The sequence below is a fragment of the Pelodiscus sinensis genome, chromosome 16 (assembly GCF_049634645.1).
Source record: "Pelodiscus sinensis isolate JC-2024 chromosome 16, ASM4963464v1, whole genome shotgun sequence".
In the NCBI taxonomy this organism is placed as follows: Eukaryota; Metazoa; Chordata; order Testudines; family Trionychidae; genus Pelodiscus; species Pelodiscus sinensis.
Window position 1 is genome coordinate 23,380,197 of NC_134726.1, and position 22,762 is coordinate 23,402,958.

General features: G+C 48.3%; 1 protein-coding gene across 6 annotated transcripts in view; it reads left to right on the top strand.

Annotated features, from left to right (window-relative positions):
* The window catches only part of RSPH10B (radial spoke head 10 homolog B), a 63,220-nt gene that overhangs the window by 24,764 nt on the left and 15,694 nt on the right, over nt 1–22,762 (top strand). For all 6 annotated transcript variants that reach the window (XM_075899496.1, XM_075899494.1, XM_075899493.1 and 3 more), the window contains 4 exons: nt 1,844–2,023; nt 4,240–4,353; nt 6,294–6,366; nt 21,824–22,025. In XM_075899496.1, the coding sequence (XP_075755611.1) occupies nt 1,844–2,023; nt 4,240–4,353; nt 6,294–6,366; nt 21,824–22,025 (569 nt within the window). The remainder of the gene's footprint in view (nt 1–1,843; nt 2,024–4,239; nt 4,354–6,293; nt 6,367–21,823; nt 22,026–22,762) is intronic.

The window sequence follows — 22,762 nt, forward strand, 5'->3', positions numbered from 1 at the left end:
TGACAGAGGAATGTAGTGTAGACATACCCTAAGAGTCCTATCTTGACATTTCTTTGTTCATCATCTTGGTTATTTTGTCTCATGTACTTCTCCTTGTTCCACGGTTTCCTCCTTATCATGCCCTTCCTACTGGAGAGCTAATTTGAGATACATTTTCTATGCCCTGTGACTGCACACTGGATGCCTGAGATATGTTCTGAGTGTACAACAGTAGGGATGTTAGATAGTGTGTAACTGGATAGTCATGTAACCACATCAAATGTTAGCAGTTACACAACTATTCAATAGTCCCCAGTGGCAGGGCCAGCAGCCAGTGTGGGGTGGCAGGAGGGAGCTGATCCACGAGGGGAGCTGATTTAAAGACCAGCTTTCTGTTCAGACCGGCTCTGCCTGCTGCCCTGCACTGCTCTGTCTGATGCAGAGGCAACAGCACAGGGTGGCAAAAGTCCCTGTTAGTGGAGGGGTCTGAGCTCCCATGGACAGGCACTACTGCCACAGAGCAGCCTCTGTCCACAGTGAGTCTGGGCCTCCTGCAGACAGAGGCTGTCCTGCGGCAGCCCCTCCCCCCCCCCATGCTGCTGTCTTTGATAGAAGCAGCAGCATGAGCTGGGGCTGGGGCTGGGGCAGGGGCTGGGGCAGGGGCAGGGGCAGGCAGCTCTCTTGTGGCTCTGTAGGAGGCAGCAAGGGGAAGGCAGGTGTGTCTGCAGAGCTGGCATGTGTGGAGAGCCTCACATGTATCAGCTCTTCCTGCAGCCCCCCCTTACTGCCTCTGATATATGGGAATGCATGCAGTTGACAGGATTGACTAAAAAGGCTTATTGATTAATCATGTAGTCGTCTACACATTGACATCCCTATACAACAGCACATAGAAATAAATTCAGCCCAGTCTAGTGCTGGGCTCTTTGCTTCACTTATTTTCCATGGGGGAATTGCACAGGCGTGCACAGATGGAATGGCTGCACTGTACTCTGCACTTCTTGCCATTTAGGAACCGTTAGGGTGGATCACCAGCTGAGTGATGAGATCCTCAACCATTCAGTGCTGCTGACCCAGGAACCCTGAACACGGGGTATGAAGTGGCAGTGCCTGCACCTCCAGCAGACAGGCTGGAGTAATGGCTGTGAAGGAACTAAACTGCAGATTCTCGACCAGTCTGCAGATAGAGACTTCCATCCCCTCAATCCCTGTAGAGATCTTTGCACTCGGGCATTGTGCAGGGTGGGTGAATTTCACCCCGAAGGAGTTAGTTTTCACCCAATGGCGGTCTATGGTAATCTACATTATTACATTTGTTATCAATACCTCTGTGTGGCAGTGTGCCTGGACATAGTTTGTTTTATTATTAAATAATCCATTTAATGCCCATTACTGTAGTTTCTAAGCACAGTGCCTACACTGCCTATTCCAGACAACAATATAACCATTCCCCTGTTTATCAGATAGAGAATATCCCTGTGCCTTAATGCTTGGTGCTCCATAAATTTAGCCAGGAGTATCAAACTTAGTATTGATAACACAATACTGTTCTATCATTAATTTGTATGCAATATGAAATACTGTATACTACCTGCTAATGGGTATTATAGAATATAATATTATAATAGCACTTTGGTTGTGATCAGTTTTCCAGAGAGATGAAGGGCTTTGATCGTTTTTGATTTTTAAGCCTTGATTAAATAAGCTGTTTAAGCATGGTACACATGGACAGTTCAGTTTAAGTCAAGGATACTGCTTATGTGCTTAAAATAAAGCATACTCTCAAATGCTTTTCTGGATCTGATCGTTAGTGCTCAAAGAAGAGTGTCCACAGAGATGAAATAATATATTTTTTTTACTCTAGTTGGTTTTTCTTGAATTCCTTGAAGCTCTCCTTGAATGTGCCGTGTTGTATGTTACCAATGATATGATTAAACAGCAAGCAGATCGTTTAAATAAAAAAGGAAGTAGTTACACAATTGAAGATTACACAGGCAGTAGTACAGGGAATATTCCTCCACACTCAGAATACTCTTCATTTCAGGTAATAATGATGTAGAACTTTGTATGGCATTTTACAATTTAATATTTGAGTTACAGTACCCATATAGAGGTCTCATTAATGGGCCAAATTGTTCTGGGTTCCATGCAAACATGTATGAATTAGATCCCTCTGTTCCATTAAAACATATTTTCTTGAATTCTATCCTCCTTGGGGCAAGGACTATAGGTGACACACACAGACTGGAAGGAAAGGTATCCAAGCAAATATATACAATTATTATATATACACTAACACTTTTTTTCTAGATAATTCTGCATATATAAAGTATGTGCAACTCATCTGTCCCTTAAGACACTACACTTGAACTGCACTAATCTGGCAACCCTGGGAAACAGGGCATACCAAATTAAAGAAATTTTGCAGATTATGGAGGGCTCTGGGGTGGGGTTTGCAAGGGAAGAAGGGTGCATGAGGGAGATGGCATGGGAAAAAGCCTCTGGTAAAGCACTTCATTGCACTGCTATTTCCCCAGCTAGGGGAGGGGGCTATCCCGTAGGGCCGCTTCCTCCTCTCCCTGCCAGTATCTGTACCACAGATGTTCCCAGATTAGGGACACCCCAAGTAAGAAGGTTCAAGTGTATTAATTGGCTGATTTCCTATAAGCATTTTGGCAGAGGAAAGTGGCTTTTCAGATCTGTTCACAAGGGGCAAAATTGGTACCATGGAAAAAGGCATCGGTATTAGCATGGGAAGCCAACAAATGGGTGGACGTTGCTGGAGAGTGGAGACAGTCACATGACAAGGGACAAGTACCTATCTTCTGTAAAGTTCTGCTCTGTTCTAAAAAGCAATCCTGTAAAAATGGCATTGTAAATTCTATTTTCAATGAGTCTTGCTCTTTTAGAGACATCTAGATAGCTATTTTTTAAAATAGTCAAAGATTCCACAGATCAAATTATGCTTTCAGTGACATATGTGCAGCTATGGAGATGATGTGGGGTATCTGAGTATAATTTATGGAATTTGGTCTGTAGAATCTTTTTATTACTTGCAATAATACACAATACAGAAGGAACCCTGTTTGATTCTCAGAGTCTAGGCTGAATTAGCAGTACTGCTGGTGAGGATTTTTTTTTTACTTGCTGAGTGAGCTGTTCTTATCTTGAAATTAGTGGGACATTATGAATATGAAATCCACAAAGATATTTTTAGAGAGTATTGTGAGAGAGGATTTCACCAGACTAGGGTTCCACTGTACCTAATGCCCAAGTATAATAGCTACATTATGTGCACAGAAAGTTTATTGCCTCTCTAAGACATTTTCATGCTTTGCTGGTATTGCTGTTTTTAGTTTCGGAAGGTATAAACCATGGGTGGAGAACCTATGGCCTGCAGAATGGATCCAGGCCCCAGTTTACTTTGATCTGGCCCGTGGCAAGGTTAAGGGATCTTTTCCCCCTCAGCAGGGCAAGCTCATGCTCCAGCCCCATGGCAAGTCCCAGCGCCTTGGTGTCTCCTCCCATGGGGCTGGTGAGCGAGTGCTGGCTTACCCCGCTATTGGGGCAAGCCCTGAGCTTCAACCCCACCCATCACCACAGATCTGGAGTGCAAGCGGAGCAAGATTCCCTCTAAGCTGTGTGGCAGCACTGCCCCACAGCTGCTTAATGAGCCCCGCCTAGCCAGAGGCACAGGTATCCCGCACGGAGTTGCATAGCTGGGGGAGGGGCACTTCTTCAGCGACAGCAGCAGCTCCCTGCTGAGGACAGAGCAGTGAATCTCTTCCAGCTTGTAGGGAGGGATCATGTCCTCTACCAGCTGGTAGAGACTTGCTGCTCTGTCCTGAGCGGGGAGCTGCTGCTGTCGCTGAAGGACAAGTACCCTTCCCCCCCTCCCCCCCCAACCAGGCAGCTCCTTGTGGGATTCCTGTGCCCCTGGCTGGGCGGGGCTCGTTAAGCAGCTGTGGGGCTGTGCTACCACACAGCTTAGAGGGAACCTTGAAGCAGAGCCCCGGTGCCCTGAGTGCGGTGAATGTCTCTGTTTTTTTGCTTCTCACTTGTGTGTGGCCCCCGACTGATTTTAATGTGGGCCAGTGGCCCCTGACCAAAAAAAGGTTCCCCACCCTTGGTATAAGCCCATGTGTCAATGTAACTGTGTGCTTGAGTTGATTTCTAACTTAATAAAGTTTCAATACTGTTTTCAAAATGGTACTGGATTCTGCTGAAAGCACCATCTCTTTTGTGTTGATTTTATGTTAGTCCTTTCATAGCAGTGCTGAGATAAGCCATGACTCCTCTGAGACAAATCACATTCCTACAAGGTCTTCAAGCAAGCTGGCACAGTCACCTGATAATAAAATAAAGAAACCCGAGGTCTGTAAAACACATTCTGGACAATCATTTTCACTGTCAGGTGTTAATAGGGGGCAGACAGAATTGACTCTTATTTTTAAAGTTTTATGTACTTTGGACCTAATGTATATTTGAAGAAAATCTGGCCGCATTTTTCTTCTGTTAATGGAATATACAGATGTGCGCCTGCATGCATGTGTAGATCTAAAATATACATTTAAATTGTAAAACAAAATATTTGCTTCCATTACTACATTCAGTGACCTGTGTTTAGATAAACTGTCTTCTCTAAGGCAGCTGATGACATAATTAATAACTAACGCAGGATAGAAGATAAAATTATAGATAAACCTTCATGGGACACAGAAGTTATAGCTGGGACTAGTATGGCACTGGGGAGCCAATTTTAGATTTATGTGCAAGGCAAGGAGCAGGAGCTGATCAAAGAGACTTAAAGGCATCAAGTAACATCATTCTAATTTTAATTTTTTGGTATTTTTGATAGCACTTATCCCGTTTTCAGTATATTTAATTTCTGACAATGGGATTCACCAAATCTATTTCCTATGTGTATTTTGGGTATCAGCTGTTTTAGTGACAAAAAAATCTTCCCTTCCCTTCCCTTCCCACAAAGTTAATAAAGGCACACAAGCAAGAGTATATTAATTCTCTATCAGAAGGAATTCTAAAACTATGTTCCATAATAAAAGGGTCAAAATCTGCTTTTAGGAAAACTCTGCAACTCTGTTGTTACTGCACACATCTATGTCTCCAAAGGGGTTGTGCTGTTGTAACAGATTGTGGCTTGCAGAATTTTTATTACTGGTGCTGGAAAGTTGATCTATCAATGTGAGTTTTGGTAATAATAATCCCTCCATATTATGAGCTAGAAAAATTTCCACTTAACTCTCACGTTGCAGGATAAGTTTGCAGCTCCTGCATTTAGTAAGCAGACTAAATTTCATAGAGAGTAACTGAGAGACAATAGACATGGAACTCCTCGTAACCATTTTACAGTGGCTTGATAGAAGGGAGGACAATAATGTAAGGCTTCAAGACCAAGAAACTGCTTAACATGAAATTTGGAAGGAGGAAGATTGTATTTTCTTTCTCACTTTTTCTCTTTTCATCCTCCATTACTCTCTTTCCGTAGCTGCACATGTAAAGAGTTTTTGGCGATAGCAGTTTCTTCTACTGGGTAACATAATCAGTAGTGGAGATTCATTATTTCAACAGGACAGGAAAAAATATGGCACCAAATCAAGTTATCTCAGAAGAACATGTGTAAGGACAGGACCTCTATTTTTAACAGGGCTTGAAGGAACAATGCAGCCATATTCTGTGAGCCTGAGTTTCAAGAAGATCCAGCTAAAACCTCCTATTAAAAAGTTAGTGTAGATGGCAGGTCTAGTGCACACAAGTAGGAGGACTATATTCATTCTGTATATCATTAGATCTGGAAATCGGGTACTTCTGTGGTCTAGGCATGACTCTGCCACTGTTTTACTATGTGGCCTTGGACAAGTCATACAGGCTCTGATCTGGTAACTGGCTTGACTCAGAACATCCCAGCAATTTTAGAGTGATGTCTATGAGCACTGGGGTCTGCCCACATGGAGCCAATTACAGGATTGGGGCCTTAATTCCAATATCTGTTTCCCCTCTGTAAAATCGGTATAAGCTTACTTCCCTGTAAGCTATTATAGGGATATTTTTAGGTTTGATTAGCTAATATTTGTACAAGAATTTTAAAATCTAAAACACTACACGTATAGTTCCAAGTACTATTAAATCTTGACTATAGCAGGCATGACCACAGAACTGGCTGTACAGGGGCTTCCTGTTTCTTAGTGTAGTAGCTGATACTATTCTAAAAAGCTTTGTGGAAAGAAACAAGTGCAAGTCAACTGTAGAAATCCAAGGATTTATATTTACGATTTCTGTTTTCATTCCAACACAAGATTAAATCCAAGGACTATGCAGTAGAACACAGAACTTTCAGACAGACTGTGAAATCTTCTGAAGAAGAGAAAGGTGAGTACCATAAAATAGCTGTTAGCATCTGTTACTGTTTGTGGTGAAGAGTGAATATGACTCTCAAGAACCCTACTGACTTAATTACAAAATGTATCATAGACTTGATACAGTGGGGTGTATTTTAAGTATGGAGTGAAGGCCACATTCAATGTTACATTTAAAGTAGAATTTAAATTAAGGATGTTAAATTGCGGTTATCTGGTTCATTGTGTATTCAATACAATTTGTGTTGATTACACGATTAGTCGATAAGGACCGCTCTGCAGAGAGGGGGTAGCTCCAGGAGCCGGCTCATGTCAGCTCTGGGAGCCACCCGTGCTGCAGCTCAACATTTTAAATGTAGTAAAAGCCATCGGGCACTTGCTATATTTAAAATGTAGAGGCACAGCATCCTGGACCAGCGCGAGCCGGGACTGATTGGTCCAGGCTCATGCTGAATCCAGCACCTCCTGTTTGTGGTGGCCAGCCTTGCCCACTGTGGACAGAGGCTGCTGCCGGAGCCAGGGCCGGCCATAGGCCGATTCAACCGATTCAGTCGAATCAGGCCCCGCGCCTAAGGGGGTCCCGTGCCCTTGAACCCGGAAGTGCCGGTGAGTTACAGAGCCTGCTGCCCCTCCCCCCCCGCCAGCCCCTCCTTGCGTGTTCCCACCCCAACCCCCAGAGCGTCCCCATGGTCCTGGATTGTCCCTGCCGTGCGTGACTCCCCCTTGCTGCCTGCTGCTGTCATGTGCAGCGTTGCATGTGGGTGGGGAGGACGCCCAGGCATGATGTAACGTCATGACCCGGGATTTTAAAAGTCCTTGGAGGCACGTTGTGGGGCCTCGCAGCTCCGGGTTCAGCCTCCGGGGCCTGAGTGCAGACTTTGGCCCCGCAATTTGGAAGGCAGGAGGTGGGGAACAGGCTTGTGTGGTGGCGGCAGGGCGGGGGAAAGGGAGAGGAAGGGGAGGGGCTTGGGCTTGGGCTTGGATGGTGGGGGGGCTTGGGCGGAGGGGGTGGGGTTGAAGGAGAAGGGGCTTGGGCGGGGGGAGGGAGGGAAAGGCACCAAGAGACAGGGTGCAGGAGAGACAAATGGCAGGGGGCCAAGTGCAGACAGTGAGGGAAAGGGCAGGAGGGGAGGTGTCAGTGGGAGGGGTGATGCTGGGAGAGGAGAGGAGAGGGGAAGGGCATTGGGGGCTAGAGGGAGAGGTGCTGGGAGAAGGATTGAAAGAAGGGGTGGGCATGCAAAAGGTGGGGATGGAGCAAAGCATGTGTGAGGGCACAGAGAGTGGTGAGGGGGTGGGCATCAGGGAAAAAGAGAGCAAAGGGGGCAGGGGCAGTAAGGGAAGGGGGAGGCACCAGGAAGGTGCAGGGCTAAGGGAAGGTGCAGGTGCCACGGGATTCTGGGGTGAAGCAGAAAGACAGACACCTCCAGGGGAGGGACCAGCACCAGAGGAGAGAGGCAAGGGAGGTGTTAGAAGAGGGGATGAGGAGGGGTAGCTCACATGATCAGAGTGGGGTTGCTGGAGGAGTGGGCACAGGGGGGCAGGTCGCAGGAGGGCAGAGGGCAGTGAGAAGGGCAGGAGTCAGGACAGCAGAGGAGGGTGAGGAGTTGCAGGGGCAGCAGGCACCAGGGGAGATGATGGAACAAGGAGAGGAGACATGGCAGCAGAGAGAAAAGGTAAAGGTTTTAAAAATATTTATTAATAAGTTGGTATGCTGCCCGTGGCCAGTTTGTTTGCGACCCGCGGTGCAGTTTGGGTTTATGTGGGGATCAACGCGTGGCTAGTGAGTGGGAGCCAAACAAAAAAGTAGTCTGTTTAATGATCTTCTGTTGCTATGTGTTTTAGTAGTTAAATTCTTGGACTGTCATTGCTCATGAAAAGTATTGTCACATGGGTAGAAATCGGGTAAATATTGCATTTTATTAATATCAGCAGAACTGACTTAAATGGGGCCTGTGTGTTGTATAGTCTTGCCGTAATCTTTGTATTCATGCCTGTCAGTGTGAGAGAAGCTATTTGTATATATTTGCTTGCATATGCAACCACACTTAAGTTGAGGCCCTCAGCATGTTTTTTAAGTATCAGTGTGGCCCCTGGGGCTTCCAAAGTTGAGTTGCCCTAGCTCATCCCTGACAGGTGTCTGTCTAATCTGGTCTTAAATATCTCCAGTGATGGAGATTCCACAATCTCACTAAGCAATTTATTCCAGTGTTTAACCACCCTGATAGGCTGGAAGTTTTTCCTAATGTCCAACCTAAACCTCCCTTGCTGCAGTTTAAGCCCATTGCTTCTCATCCTAACCTCAAAGGCCAAGCAGAATAATGTTTCTTCCTCTTCCTTATGATACTCTATTAGATACGTGAAAGCTGCTCTCATGTCCCTTTTTGGTCTTCTCTTTTCCAAGGTAAACAAGGCCAATTTCTTCAGCCTTGCCTCATATCTCATGTTCTCTAGACCTTTCATCATTTGTGTCGATCTTCTCTGGACTTTCTCCAGTTTCTCCACATTTCCTGAAATGTGGTGCCCAGAACTGGACATGATACTCCAGCTGGGGCCTAATGTAGATGGCTCATTCCCTGCCTAGGGTACGTGAGACTGGGTGGGTTAATTTCCAATTCTCCTGTTTATTCTTTTCCTAAGCCAGGAGGGCACAGTAGTTCTGATGTGGGCTCTGCAGGAAGGCAGCCCTCACTGCCCCCTGCCTGAAACCTTGTGCAGGTGTTAAACAGCTGTCCAGCCCACTCTAGAGGTGACTGCATTTCAGTGTGCCTGAAGCAACACTGCACCAGCAATGGACAGGAGAATGGCTCCCAGGAATGGCTTGCTCATGACTGCTTCAGTCCTGTTGATGGGCCTCAGCCTCTTTCCTGCTTTGCAATGGGGCTGCAGACTCTGGGGGGAGAGGGGTGGAGGCAGGCAGAGGTGTCTTCCTGCGGCAGATGTAGAGATGTCTCTGTATTAATCATTCTCTCATTGAAGTTTTTAGCTTTGTAGTGAGAGTCCTTTTACATGGAAACTTTGTATTACGTCTTGGTAGAATAGTCCCTAGGACAAGTGAGGCAGAGACTGTCCCTGTGGGGTGAATGAGGTGGGAATGGATAAGGCGGAAGGTGAGCACCTCTGGGCAGTTGCAAAGGTTGGAGAGGGGATGGAAGCCAGATCCAAGATCAATGAGCCCTAGGAAGTGGGCCCATTGAAAGGAGACTGGACCTGTGGATGTCTTGGGGGTCTGCTTTGGGAAGCCCCCTCTTTGGAGGTGACTATGGCAGCATTGAGATACCACCCAGAAGCAGATGCCACAGACACTAACTGCAGATTCATGGGACAGCTCTCACAGATCTTTCACATGTATAAGATGATAGATCTGCAGGAGGGGAGGCAGTGGCATAGTGAGAGAGCCAGAGGGTCAGTTGCCCCTGGGAGGAAAATAATATAAAATTTAGTTAAAAATAGATGTCACATGTTTTTAAAAGGAATACCATATCTCCTGCCTTTTGTCTATTTTTGTCTCTTTAGGCCCCCAGTTAAAATTTTCAAAAGCACTTGAGTAACTAAAGTCATTTTTGAAAATTGGACTTGGAAATCTAAGCTCAGATTTTCAAAGGTAATTAAACTCCTAAAGAGACAGTTGCCAACTCGGATCCTCAAAGATATGTATCTGATCTTTACACATCTTTGAAAATCTGGTTATAAGTGTCCTAGTCAGTTCTGAATGTGAGATGTAGGAGCCCTGTCCTAATTCCTTCAGGCTTTTTTTTTAATTTGAACATCTACACTAATTCCCCTCCTTTCTCTTTCACTATCCAATAAATGCATGGATCAAAATTATAGGTGCTTTGTGAATGTGCTGACTTGAGAGTGGAAAGATTTCATATTGTCGTGTATGATTCCTGGTAACCCATCTCAAATGTGAAAAACTAGTTTGATACCTGTTCGTATCAGGAGCTGTTGAATTATTCAGTTCACCATTTGCAGTACAGGAAGTCCTCGGGTTACGTACAAGATAGGGACTGTAGGTTTGTTTTTAAGTTGAATCTGTATGTAAGTCAGAACTGGCGTCCAGATTCAGCCGCTGCTGAAACTGATCAGTTTCAACAGCGGCTGAATCTGGAGGCCAGTTCTGACTTACATACAGATTCAACTTAAGAACCCCAGGCATCCCCAAGTTAGCTGCTGCTGAAACTGATCAGCGGCTGATTCCAGGAAGCCCTGGGGCAGGGGCTTCCTGTAGTCAGACACTGGTCAGTTTCAGCAGCGGCTGACTTGGGGACGCCTGGGGCAGAGCAGTTGGGGTGCTGCTGGGTTGGTCCAGTAGTGCCGCCGCTCCTCGGCACTACTGGACCAACCCAGCAGCACCCCAGCTGCTCTGCCCCAGGAGTCCTGATTCAGCCGCTGCTGAAACTGATCAGCAGTGGCTGAATCAGGACTCCTGGGGCAGAGCAGCTGGGGTGCTGCCGGGTTGGTCCAGTAGCGCCAAGGACTGGTGCTGCAGGACCAACCGGCAACGCCCCACCTGCTCTACCACAGGCCGGGGGCTTTGCTCCACGTCTCCCTGGTCTGCTGTGGGGGGGCCACTAGCTGCGCCCCCCCCCCCCAGTAGACCAGGGACACGGGGAGCAAAGCCGCAGCGGCGGTGGGGTGCCGCACCTCTGAGGCTTTGCTGTGGCAAAGCCTCAGACGCGCGGGACCCCTCCGCCTCCGGGCTTTGCTCCGGGTGCCCCTGGTCTGCTGGGGACCATCCCCAGCAGACCAGGGGCACCCAGAGCAGCTTTTCTCGCCTCGGAGGTCGAGGTGGCGGGACCACTGCGCTCTGGGCGGTCCCGCTGCCTGCGAGCCCCGTTCGTAAGTGCGGATCCGACATAAGTCGGATCCGCGTAACTCGGGGACTGCCTGTATTTCATTAGGATGTTTAGTGGAGAAGATATTGGGGTTTTTTTTTATTTATACTGTGGGCAAAGCTTGGGCTCACAAGAATTCCTCCATTGTTTTACCATGAGTCTCAAAACATTTGGTATTTTTCTAAAGGCCTGGAGTCAATTGATTAGGAATCTCAGCTTTCATTTAAAATAAAGTTCTCTATACTTATGGGCCTTACAGCTAAGGAGGAAAGCTTTAAAACATGAACCCTAAATACTCAAGAAACAAAAGGCCAATAAAAATCCAACATGTTTTATTTTTAAAAGAGTCTTATGATTTGTAGACCATTCTCATAACTTTGTGTAGGCGTTCCTTTTTGGGTTGGCAATACTGCTCATTGATTGATGAATTTAGAGAGGTCTCTCCCTTCAGTTTCCCTTTCCATCCTCCTTTTTTGTCACAGATCATCAGCGAATCATAGAGACAATGGAGAGTAGGGTGAGTCCATGACTATGGTTAATGACTGGCCAGGGTGACTAACTATTATCAGCCAGTGGTCTGGATGAGCTATCTACTGCCATCTGTTAATCAACTGTATGAAAAGGCTTCACAAGCAGACCTTATTTATATAGACAGCCTCCTTTGCCACAGAGATCAGTAGACACACTTGCTGTGTCAAGGTGATCAGTTTTGGCTCTTTTGGGTTGAAATTCACTTAAGACTTGGACCTGGGAGAATGAAATGTTGTTATCCATATTGTATGATTAAAAGGTAAAAGACCTGAACTTAATATGACTTGGCTTAGGGTCTACCATAACTTGAACACTAAGCAGAGGATAGTGAGTCACATCTAACTGAAAGTCACAGAAGATGGAAACAGGTTTTATTTCTGGTGGTGTAGAGTCTATTTGGGAGTCCTCAATTATACCTGACACTTTACATCCAGTTTAAAGTCAGAGCTGATTAGAATCAATTGAGAGTCCTTGTCTTGTCTCAGTGATCGCTTGAGCAAAAATCATTGATAAAATCTTGTGTAGACTGACCTTGGACTCAACATGCAGGCAATGTGTTGAAGGGCAATGCAAAGGAGGCAATGGTGGTGAGGTACCATATTACCTAGTGAAATCATTGGTGCTGAAATCACTAAGGACTGGAATTTGACCACAGAACTGACACTTTCTTAACAAAGACTCCATTTTTGCTATTTAAAAAGTAAATCAATGTAACAGAAAACTGCAACGCTGTCTGGTAACTTTTTAAAAATCAAACTTTAAACTTTATTGAAAAAATTGGATTGTTTGCAATTGAAAATATTTGACCTACATTTAAGGCAACTGATTTAATTTTGTGTAACATTTTGCATAATAAAGGATGGCAATATTTTTTGAAAATGTTCAACTATATTGATATACATTTTGATCAGATCTACTTCTGATGTGATATTTGTGTGTGGTTGTGGTTTGTTGTGAGTGGGTTTTTTTTTTGCTCAACAAAAAATCCTGGGGAGGGGCCACCAAAGCAGTTAGAATTGGGCCCCGCACTTCCTAAAGCCGACCCTGGCCAGAGTAGCTTCTGCCCACGGCAAGCCTTGGCCTGCTGCAGGCAATGGCTACTTCACAGCAACCTCCCCTATGCCCCACTCCGCTGCCTCTTTTAGAGACAGTGGAGGGGGGGAGGTGGCACTGTGGAGACAATACAGGCACCACCTTCCAGTCAGCTACCCGATAAGCTTATGCTTATTGGGTAGTTGACTAGTCAATTGCTTGCCAACATCCCTAGTTTCAATCCCTTAATCTAACATTTAATTTCACATATTTGTACTATTTCAGTCAGGAGGACAATCCTCCAAGTTCATTTTCACACTACATTCAGTTGTGGCCAGAAGTCTCAGCTAGCTTGTCATTAGCATTTGATGTAGAATATTAATAGACTCCTACTGTACAATACACAATGTCCGTCATTGAGATAAGAGTCTTCCCACCATCCATCTGGAGAAGCTTGCCTGAAAACATGCTGCCTTTGAGGGATCTGCTCTTAACTACAGATCTAGAGAACATTTTATTTATACACAACTCCTCACATATTTTCATCTTGCGAAAATTATGATGACCACTGTGACGCAAGCGTCCATTACAGACCTTACATGGACATGCTTTTGGTGAATCCAGGGGATCTCTGTACTCCTGTGTATCCCAGTGGCCTCTGCCAGATGGCAGCAGAGGTTCTTCAGTCACACCACGTAATTTTATTTTCTTCCCCTGCAGTTCCAAATGTCACATTCTCCTCAAACACAGTGTACAGGCTGTCTGCTGATCACAAAGATGAAATGTTAGTTCAGCCTTTGACAGATTTAGATGTAGAACAAGGCCGAGTGCTCAGCAACCATGTGAAAGAATTTGCAGGTAAAGTAGTTTTGAAGATTTGGGGCCAATAAAAAATATGTAATTGAATAGCTCCTAATCCTTTAGGTTGTTGTCACAAGGGGGCAGTAAAAGAATATCTAACACAACAGAGAGTGAATCCACTTTTTAAAGTTTCCACAATTTAAAACCCTAGTTTTTATGTTAAAGGAGAGTATTCTAAGCTTATATAAAATGTGTCTATTTTTACGGAAGGTACATCATGTCGTTAACATATGTAGGATTCTTCTCTCATTGGCTAGAGGAGGAAAATCCAGATCCCAAACCAGAGGGCATTTGTGGTGGTTCTCAGTGTACTCAGGATTGAGTGTCACCGCCTGCCGCTAGCAAAAGGGCATCTTTCTTGTGGTAGCTGGAGGTCAGCTTCCTGACACCACTAGTCTTAAAGCACTCTCCTCTGAGCTGGCTTCACATGGAAGGTTAACAATAGGTGCAGCCCAATCCTTGAGTCCCTTTGAATTGTTATCCTGTGATATCCAGAACCTGACATTGACTATCCATGAAACTACAGATCCTCTGCACCCAAAGATGCAGTGTTGTACCCTAGTTTAACAGTTTTAACTTGGTAGTCCTCCTGTAAACTACATAGCATTTGTGAGCATGTGTAACAAAACAGAAGAAGGCTTATATAAGAGCATAGAGATTTAACAACAAACGAGAGGGAGAGGGTGGTAAAAACATGAGTCTGGGTCTACATGTATCAGTAGTCACTTTCCTAATTAGTAACAGATTTTTCCCCAAAACATTCAATCTTCCACTGAGCTGGCTGGTTCCATAAGAACCAGGACCCAAAAGTCCATGAAAGCAGCCTTGCTCACCCAGCGATTTCTTTGGTGTTGGTCCCTCTGTATTATACTGAAAACGCCTCTGAGAATTTTTCATTGATAGCTTTAGAAGGGAGCAAGAGTAATGAATTGAGCTTTTCATTATCTGATTAAGGAAGTGTGACAACTCCCTCTTGCTTGAATGCACCATTAAAGAGGGCACGTCTACGCTAAGGCCACATCTATACTTACATATATGTAAGTTTGAATTAAGACACACAACTCCATGGGCATCCGGTGGCTAAGGTGAGGGAAGGCTCTGCCTTCCCAACCTGCCAGCGTGGCTCCACCCACACTCCGGCCCCAGAATGCCTGATGTAAGCGTTCTGGGGCGGAGTGTTGCTGCCCCCCAGAACCTACCCTCCCCACGCTGCCACCTCCCTTCCTGCTGCTCCTGGGGGCAAGGGGGCTTGGGCCAGCTTGGGCCGCACAGCCACCTCCCTTCCCTCTGTTCCTGGGGGTGGGGAGGCTTGAACTACACGGCTGCCTCCCTTCCTGCTGCTCTGGTGGGAGTGAGGCTTGGACTTCACAGCTTCTTCCCTCCCCTCTGCTCTGGGGATGCTGGGGCACATGTGCGCGCTCTTCTCCTCCCCATGGTGGTGTGTGTGTGTGTGTGTGTGTGCATGTGCACTTGGCACGCTGCTCCTCTTCCTCCCCTCACCGTGGTGGGGTAGAGCCTTAGCAGAAGGACAGGGCTGTAGATGGGGATAGGGGCCTGTCTCCTTCAGCCCCCAGTTTCACTGACTACCCATGCGCAACTCCATCTATGTTAATTACATAGCTGGAGTTGATGTACCTTAATTTGAACTTTGGCGCCATCCCCACAGTGGGAATCGATAGGAGCAAATGCTGCCATCATTTTCTCTTATTCCTCACAAGGAGTAGGAGTTCTGGCATCGACAGAGGTGCCCTCAGCATTCAATTTAGGAGGTCTTTACTAGATCCATTAAATCAAACTCCGGAAAATCAACCACCATGGCACTGATCTTCCGAGAAGTAAAGACGTGACCTTCACTCTGCTGTAGTACTTAAAGACAGATACTTCTACAGTGAGTGGAGAGCTTCTCCCGCTGACATAGTTAATCCATCTTAGCAAGATGGTGGAAGCTGTATTGATGGGAGAAGCTCTCAGAGCATGTCTACATTAGAACATTATTTCAAAATAAGTCAAATATAAATAATTCCTGAAATAACAACATTGAAATAGCATGTCCCCACTATGGGGGAGTATTGGCATTACTTAGAATTATTTTGAAATAGCGCGTCCACGCTGATTGGAGCCTGCCTTGGACTTTTAGTGCCCCAGGAAGCACTCCAGGAAGGATACCAGGAGGGGGCACACTTTCTGTGGCTGCTTAGTCAGGCAAGCTGCAACTAGGGATGTTAAATTTAAATTAATTAACTAATCTAATTGTTGATGGGATTTCCACTGACTATTCGATTAGTCTATAAGGGCGCCTCTGCCTTTGAACTGTAGTAAGAGCTCTGCCGGGCTCTTGATACAGTTCAAAAGTGGAAGCCCCATAGAGAGTGTGAGGCCAGCAGAGGACTGGCCCCGCACTACCTGAGACGCCTGAGCCTTTGAAATGTACAAGAGCTCCGGCGGGCTCTTGTACATTTGAAAAGCAGAATTGCAGGAGAACCGGCCCGAGTGGAGATTGCTTCAGTCCCCACTCATGCTGTTTCTGCTGTGTTTCTACCGCCCTTGCTCCCCGCAAAGATGGTGCTGGGGTGAATGGGATTTTAAGCTGGCTCCTTCCCCCCTTGCTACCTCTATCAAAGAGGCATTCTGGAAGTTCGCCATGCTGGACAGCTACCACTCTGTTGGGAACCAGTTCTGTGTGGGGAAATCCACAGTTGGAGCCATGCTCCTGCAGGTAGCCAACGCCATCAACCAGGTGCTGCTGTGGAGGGTCATCACGCTGGGGAACACGGACAGCATCATGGATGGCTTTGCTGCAGCGGGGCCGTAGATGGCACTCACATCCTCATCCTGGCCTCAGCCACCGTTCCTTGGACTACATCAACAGGCAGGGATGTATCACCATGGTGTTGCAGGCCCTTGTGGATCACAAGGGACACTTCACTGACCTTAGCATGGGATGGTTGGGGAAGGCTCATGACACCTGCATCTTCCGGAACTCATGCTTGTTCTGAAAGATGCACAGTGACACTTTTTTCCCCCACTACACCAACAAGAGTTGAGGAGGTGCACATGCTCATCTGCATCCTGGGTGACCCAGCCTATGCAACATCTCCTTTGTGGTAGTGGCCTGCTGTGTGGCCTTTATTTCATTTCTTTGCCGAAGGCCATAAAGCAAGCTTTCAATATAAGTATACTATTATCAGTACCTATGTTGCATAGTGATTGTATTGACAAGTTACAAGCTTTCTGTAGATAAATGTATAGATATGTGTTCATAGATTAAAAACTATAATGAGTTTGTCAGATCTGAGATAGTGATTACAAAGAACAGGGGACTTTTTGCCAGTGAGTCTCTGTATCACAATTTTTACAGATGCTTAGCCAGAAAAGAATAATTTTTATGTGGAGTTCCGCTTACTGCTCCATATGGCACTTTTCATGAGCCTCTCAATCCTTGCTTATCTCATTTGCTTCCTTGACAACCTCTTCCTTGCTTAGGGAATCCTATCTCTGTTGGGGGTTGTCACAAAAGCAAGAATACAAGGAGAAGCAGACCAGGTGGTTCAGCTTCGTACAGCCAACGCCTTTATTGTATTCTTTTTATAACAGGTAGAATGTTATTGCATACGTATGCAGGAGCAAGTAAAGTTGGATATCAGAATCCCCAGTTGAGATGCACTTCAAGCATGGAGCATTTTGTGTTGTGACAAAAGAAGTCATGGTCTATTAATTTTACTTTTGCTTTAAGTGTTTTTGAACTGGATGCATGTTTTTATTTATATACATTGTTTTAAGGGAAGGACGGTGCTGTTAGAGGTACAAAAGCTAGCAGGAGTAAAATCGTCCTCACCAAACCACTAGGATTTTCCCATATCCTGGGCCATGCTGTCTCCTTCTCACAAAAGAATGTGTAAAAAGAGATGGTATGCCTGAAAAGATCAGTTGTCCTCTTAAAAGGAAGGGAGGCTGGGTGCCATAGGATCAACTGAAAACAGTGTTGTCTCAGTGGTTTGCAGCACTTCTGACCTACCTTGCACACTTTCTCCTACCTGGCATCATTACACATTCAATTTCCTACTTACGTCTCTTGCAGCTAGAGGTGCCATAGAGGTGGGATTGCTTTAGCAGTAATTTAATATTCAGCTAACACATTTATACTGAAGTTCAAATGGAAACATTATATAGTTTCTGACTATTTGTGGCCTTCCGGTACAGTGGCCAGCAAGTGGCATCAAAGCAAAGGGAGCGATGCTACAATAGTCTATCCCATGTGTTGGGTTTCATTTTTTAAATTTTTTTTCCCCAACTTGGCTCCCTTCCACACCATGCAGAGGGACAAAGCATATGCCTCGGATGATCCTGGAGACCGAGATGGTAGCCTAACAGCTTCACAGGACACGTATTTTGGTAACCATATCAGAATTCTGGAACATCCTGTATAGGGGCTGTGACGTAGTGGGGGTACCTGGCTGGTTTCTATGCTGCTGGCTCTGGGGGAACCCCCACTGGCTGCCGTGGGTACCACGACCCAGCAAAACAGGATGAGTCACTATGCAAACCAGTGGCCAGACACCCCCCATGGAGAGGGACAAAGGAAGGTGGATGCTGCCTTGGCTGGGGGGCAGGGCTGGAAGTTAGTGAGTTGGTTGGTGGCTGTCTGTGAGGATGGATGAGACAGCCTAGGGAGAGGAGCTGGAGTTTAGGGGCCCAGTCTCCCCCATCTCAAGGGGGCCTGAGGCATCCTAGCCCAGTTCCTGTAACCAGATTACATCTGTGCTGCGCTGTGCTGGAGGAGCAATAAACCACCCTCAATTCCACTGGCTGGTACAGTCTGTTTGTGCCATTTCGGGGTGCAGGAGACGGGGAACCCCCAACGCGCCGTCACACTGGTGTCAGGGGTGGGATGCACTGCACCCCGTGGATGGAGCTTCCAGCGGCAAGCGACAAGGCGCAGTAGAAGCAAGAGCCCTGGAGCCAGGCGTGCTGGAGACAGAGCGAAGCGGTTCCTGGGAATCGTGGGGCGCTGCAGCACTAGACTGGTGAGTCTGCACCGAGGGGCCCAGCGGGCAGATGGCCTACGCCCGACTCTTGAAGGCAGAGCTGGTGGGGCTGCGCAGAGAGAGGGGCTTGCCTGTGCGGAAAGCAACCAAGGCCCAGCTGATTACCCAGCTGGAAGAGAATGACCAGCCACGGGGCCAGGATCTTGTCCCCAGGGGAAGCAGCCAGACCCCCCCTGAGAGTGTGTCAGGCTCAGAGAGGGGGAGGAGCGCTGGAACCCACCGGAGAGATGAGACAGCGTCTCCCGGGAGACCTGCAAGCCGTAGCCCCTCTAGGGCAGGGGCCAGCCCAGCGGAGCTGCGGCGGCTGGAGATCCAGCTGCGGATCAGGGAATTGGAAGTAGAGGACCGAGAGAGGGAGCGCCAAGATCGAGAGAAGGAGCGCCAAGATCGAGAGAGGCAGCGACAGCATGAGCTGGCCATGGCAGAGCGGAGAACCGGCGGGGCACCGGCTGCGCCAAGTGCGGATGGGCCCCAGGGTCCCAGGACTGCCAGACGCTTGGAGAGGCTCGTGGTGGCCCAACTGAAGGACATGGGTGACATAGACGGGTTCCTCAGTGCCTTTGAGAGGGCCTGTGGACTGCAACGGGTCCCCCCAGCTGACTGGCTGCAGGAGCTCATCCCCGCACTGAACCAGGAGGCGGCCGGAGTGCTCAGTCAGCTGGAGGACCTACAGCCAGGGGATTACAACCGAGTCAAGGAGGCCCTGCTGCACAAGTTCGGGCTGACCCCCGAGATGTATAGGAAGAAGTTCCGGGGGGTACAGAAAGGGCCACGGGAGACCTATGTGGACCTGGCCTCCCGCCTGGCGCAATACTGCCGCAAGTGGGTGTCTGGAGTCGGAGCCCAGACCGCAGAGGAGCTGCTCAAGCTGGTCATGATGGAGCAGTTCTATGAAGCGTGCCCACCCAAACTGAGGCTGTGGCTCAAGGACCGGAGACCAGAGAACCCCCAGGAGGCCGGGAGGCTGGCGGATGAGTTCACGGAGAGCCGGTCCGGGTGTGAACGGGAGTCCCGGAGAGAGAGGGAACCGCGCAGAGACCGGATCTCGGCTGAGCGACGGAGGGAGTCAACTACGGGGCGAGACCAAGGAACAGGTCGTCTGCGCCCCAGAGAACCAGCCAGGGCCTGGACAGAGACAGCCCAAAGCCTAACTTGCCATCGCTGTGGGCAAAAAGGCCACAAGAGGGCTCAGTGCACCAGGTCCCAGGACCGGGGACTTTCCAGGGTTAACTGGCTGGGGCGGGAGGAAGGGCAGGCTGCCCCAGAGGCAGGGGCTGGCAGGCAAACCTCAGCTCAGAGAGAGGGGAAGGATGCTCAGTGCACCTCCCCTGGGAGGTCTGATTCTCAGGAGGCGGATTTCTCCGTGTATCGGGTGGGGGCAGGACGGCCCCTGCGGAGCGAGTGCCTCATACCCCTGGAGGTGGATGGTAGGAAGGTGACGGGCTTCTGGGACACGGGGGCGGAGGTGACTCTGGCCCGATCCGACATAGTGGCCCCGGAGCGGATACTACCCCACGCGCAGCTGACCCTGAAGGGCATAGACGGGTCCCCGTTTAAGGTGCCTGTAGCCAGGGTGCATCTGAAATGGGGGGCGAAGGAAGGCCTCAAGGAAGTGGGGGTGCACCCGCACTTGCCCACCGAGGTGCTGATGGGGAATGACCTAGAGGAGTGGCCCCATGAATCCCAGCGGGCTCTAGTCACTACCCGGAGCCAGAGCCAGCGGGGGGCTGACAACGTGGGTCCAGGGAAGGACTCCTGGCAGCGTCCTCAGGGTCCCATCCCCGTGGACACGGGGTCCAGCCAGGCTGGGACTCCGGACCTAGGCAGAGGTGGGGGACAGGTCCCGATCCCTGCCTCAGCAGCTGAATTCCAGGCTGAGGTGCAGGCAGACCCCTCCTTGCAGAGGCTGAGGGACCAGGCTGGCCTCCATGCAGCTCAGCCCCGGGGGAGAGGTGGCCAGGAGAGATTCCTGCGGGAGCGTGGGCTCCTGTTCCGTGAGTGGCTTCCCCCCAGGAAGGTGAGGGCATGGGGGGTCCAGCGGCAGCTGGTCGTCCCCCGAAAGTATCGCCTCGAGCTGCTGTATTTGGCCCACGATGTCCCCGTTGGGGGCCACCGGGGGATCCGGAGCACCCGGCTGAAGCTGCTCCAGCACTTCTATTGGCCGGGAATCTTTACAGCCGTGCAGCGGTACTGCCGGTCCTGTGACTCCTGCCAGAGGGGCGGGAAGGCCCAAGACAGGAGGAAAGCGGCTTGGGGGTCTCTACCCCAGATAGACCCTCTGGGCTGGCTGAGAGAGTTATGGGAGGGGAAGACCTCCCTGGATGGAGCTTCGGGGGTGGAAGCCGCCCTGGCTGTCCAGAGAAGGCTCGCTGGGCTCATGGCCCCGGCCCGAGAGACCCCGGCCAGAGATCAAGGCCAGCGGAAGGGTGGGTGTGACCCCCGAGGACAGGCCTGGGCCAGTCACCCTGGAGCGGGGCGGCGAGTGGACAGAGGGAAGCCAATTCATGTGGGGCCTCGCCACGGCCGGCCCGAGTCAAGGGGAGCACCCATGTCCCCAGGGCGGGTTCCCACGCAGAGGACCCGAACTTCCCCAGGTCACGAGCGGAGTGACCCTGCTCAGTTCGCTCTCGGAGGGGGGAGAACTGTGACGTAGTGGGGGTACCTGGCTGGTTTCTATGCTGCTGGCTCTGGGGGAACCCCCACTGGCTGCCGTGGGTACCACGACCCAGCAAAACAGGATGAGTCACTATGCAAACCAGTGGCCAGACACCCCCCATGGAGAGGGACAAAGGAAGGTGGATGCTGCCTTGGCTGGGGGGCAGGGCTGGAAGTTAGTGAGTTGGTTGGTGGCTGTCTGTGAGGATGGATGAGACAGCCTAGGGAGAGGAGCTGGAGTTTAGAGGCCCAGTCTCCCCCATCTCAAGGGGGCCTGAGGCATCCTAGCCCAGTTCCTGTAACCAGATTACATCTGTGCTGCGCTGTGCTGGAGGAGCAATAAACCACCCTCAATTCCACTGGCTGGTACAGTCTGTTTGTGCCATTTCGGGGTGCAGGAGACGGGGAACCCCCAACGCGCCGTCACAGGGGCATATTAAAATTTCGACTGAGCCAAATATATTCTCAAATCTGCTAAACTACAATTAACATGTAAATTGTTCTGTTACAGATAAATTAGAAAAAGCAAAAAATGAACAGAAGGAAAAATACAGTCTGTGGCTGAACCAGATACACATCTTTTTGGTCAACACGTTCTTTCCTGCCTACAAGCATGCTCAAGTGGTGAAGGAATGCATAAAAGAAAATAGGAAACGGGATGCTGAATTAGCCATTCAGTTGAAAATCAAAGAGGAAGAGGAAGAGGAAGCAAAGTAAGTCTTAATTAAATTAAATGCTTAACTCTACACCTAGAGACACCTAGAGAAAGGTCCTACACACATACTGTGTTCTTGAAGATTTAGCATTTGTGATATTGTCACTGTGCTCTTTGATTAATCGCAGACACGGGCTACTTTGAAAATGCCCTATCAGATGACTAATTTGTATAATGCAGCCAATAGGCTACTGTAATCAATTTCTTTTCATTTTCATAGAATGCTACCCAGAATGTTAAACACACGACCGCCTCTGGCATTTAGAGGAAAGGCCCTGAATAAGAACAGTGTAATCACTTTCTTCTTTTCTGAAGCACATTTGGCAGCTATTTCTGCCAATCAGGAGATAGGATAATTGTCACTTTCTCATCACAATCTGAATATATCACAGCAACCTGTTGTCACCAGGGGTTCACATGGAATTTAATGTTTTTTAAATCTCTCAATAGAACACTAAGCTACCTTTGAAACCTAGTCGCTTCCTTAGGGCTTAGGTTTCTTGCAGGGATGATCATTTTTCCCCAATAGCAGTGACTTCAACTCATAGAAAGAATGAATTGCAAAGCCTAGAGCAGTGTCCTTCATTGCAAGGCCCACAAGCCAGTTACAGCTCTCATTGACTCTAAGTGCAGCTCTAGTTTCCTCTAAGCTGCACAACAACCTATAAATAGCCATGCAGCAGCTCTACGAGGTCATGCAGAAGGTACCTGGAGAAGAGATAGGGGGTGGATGGG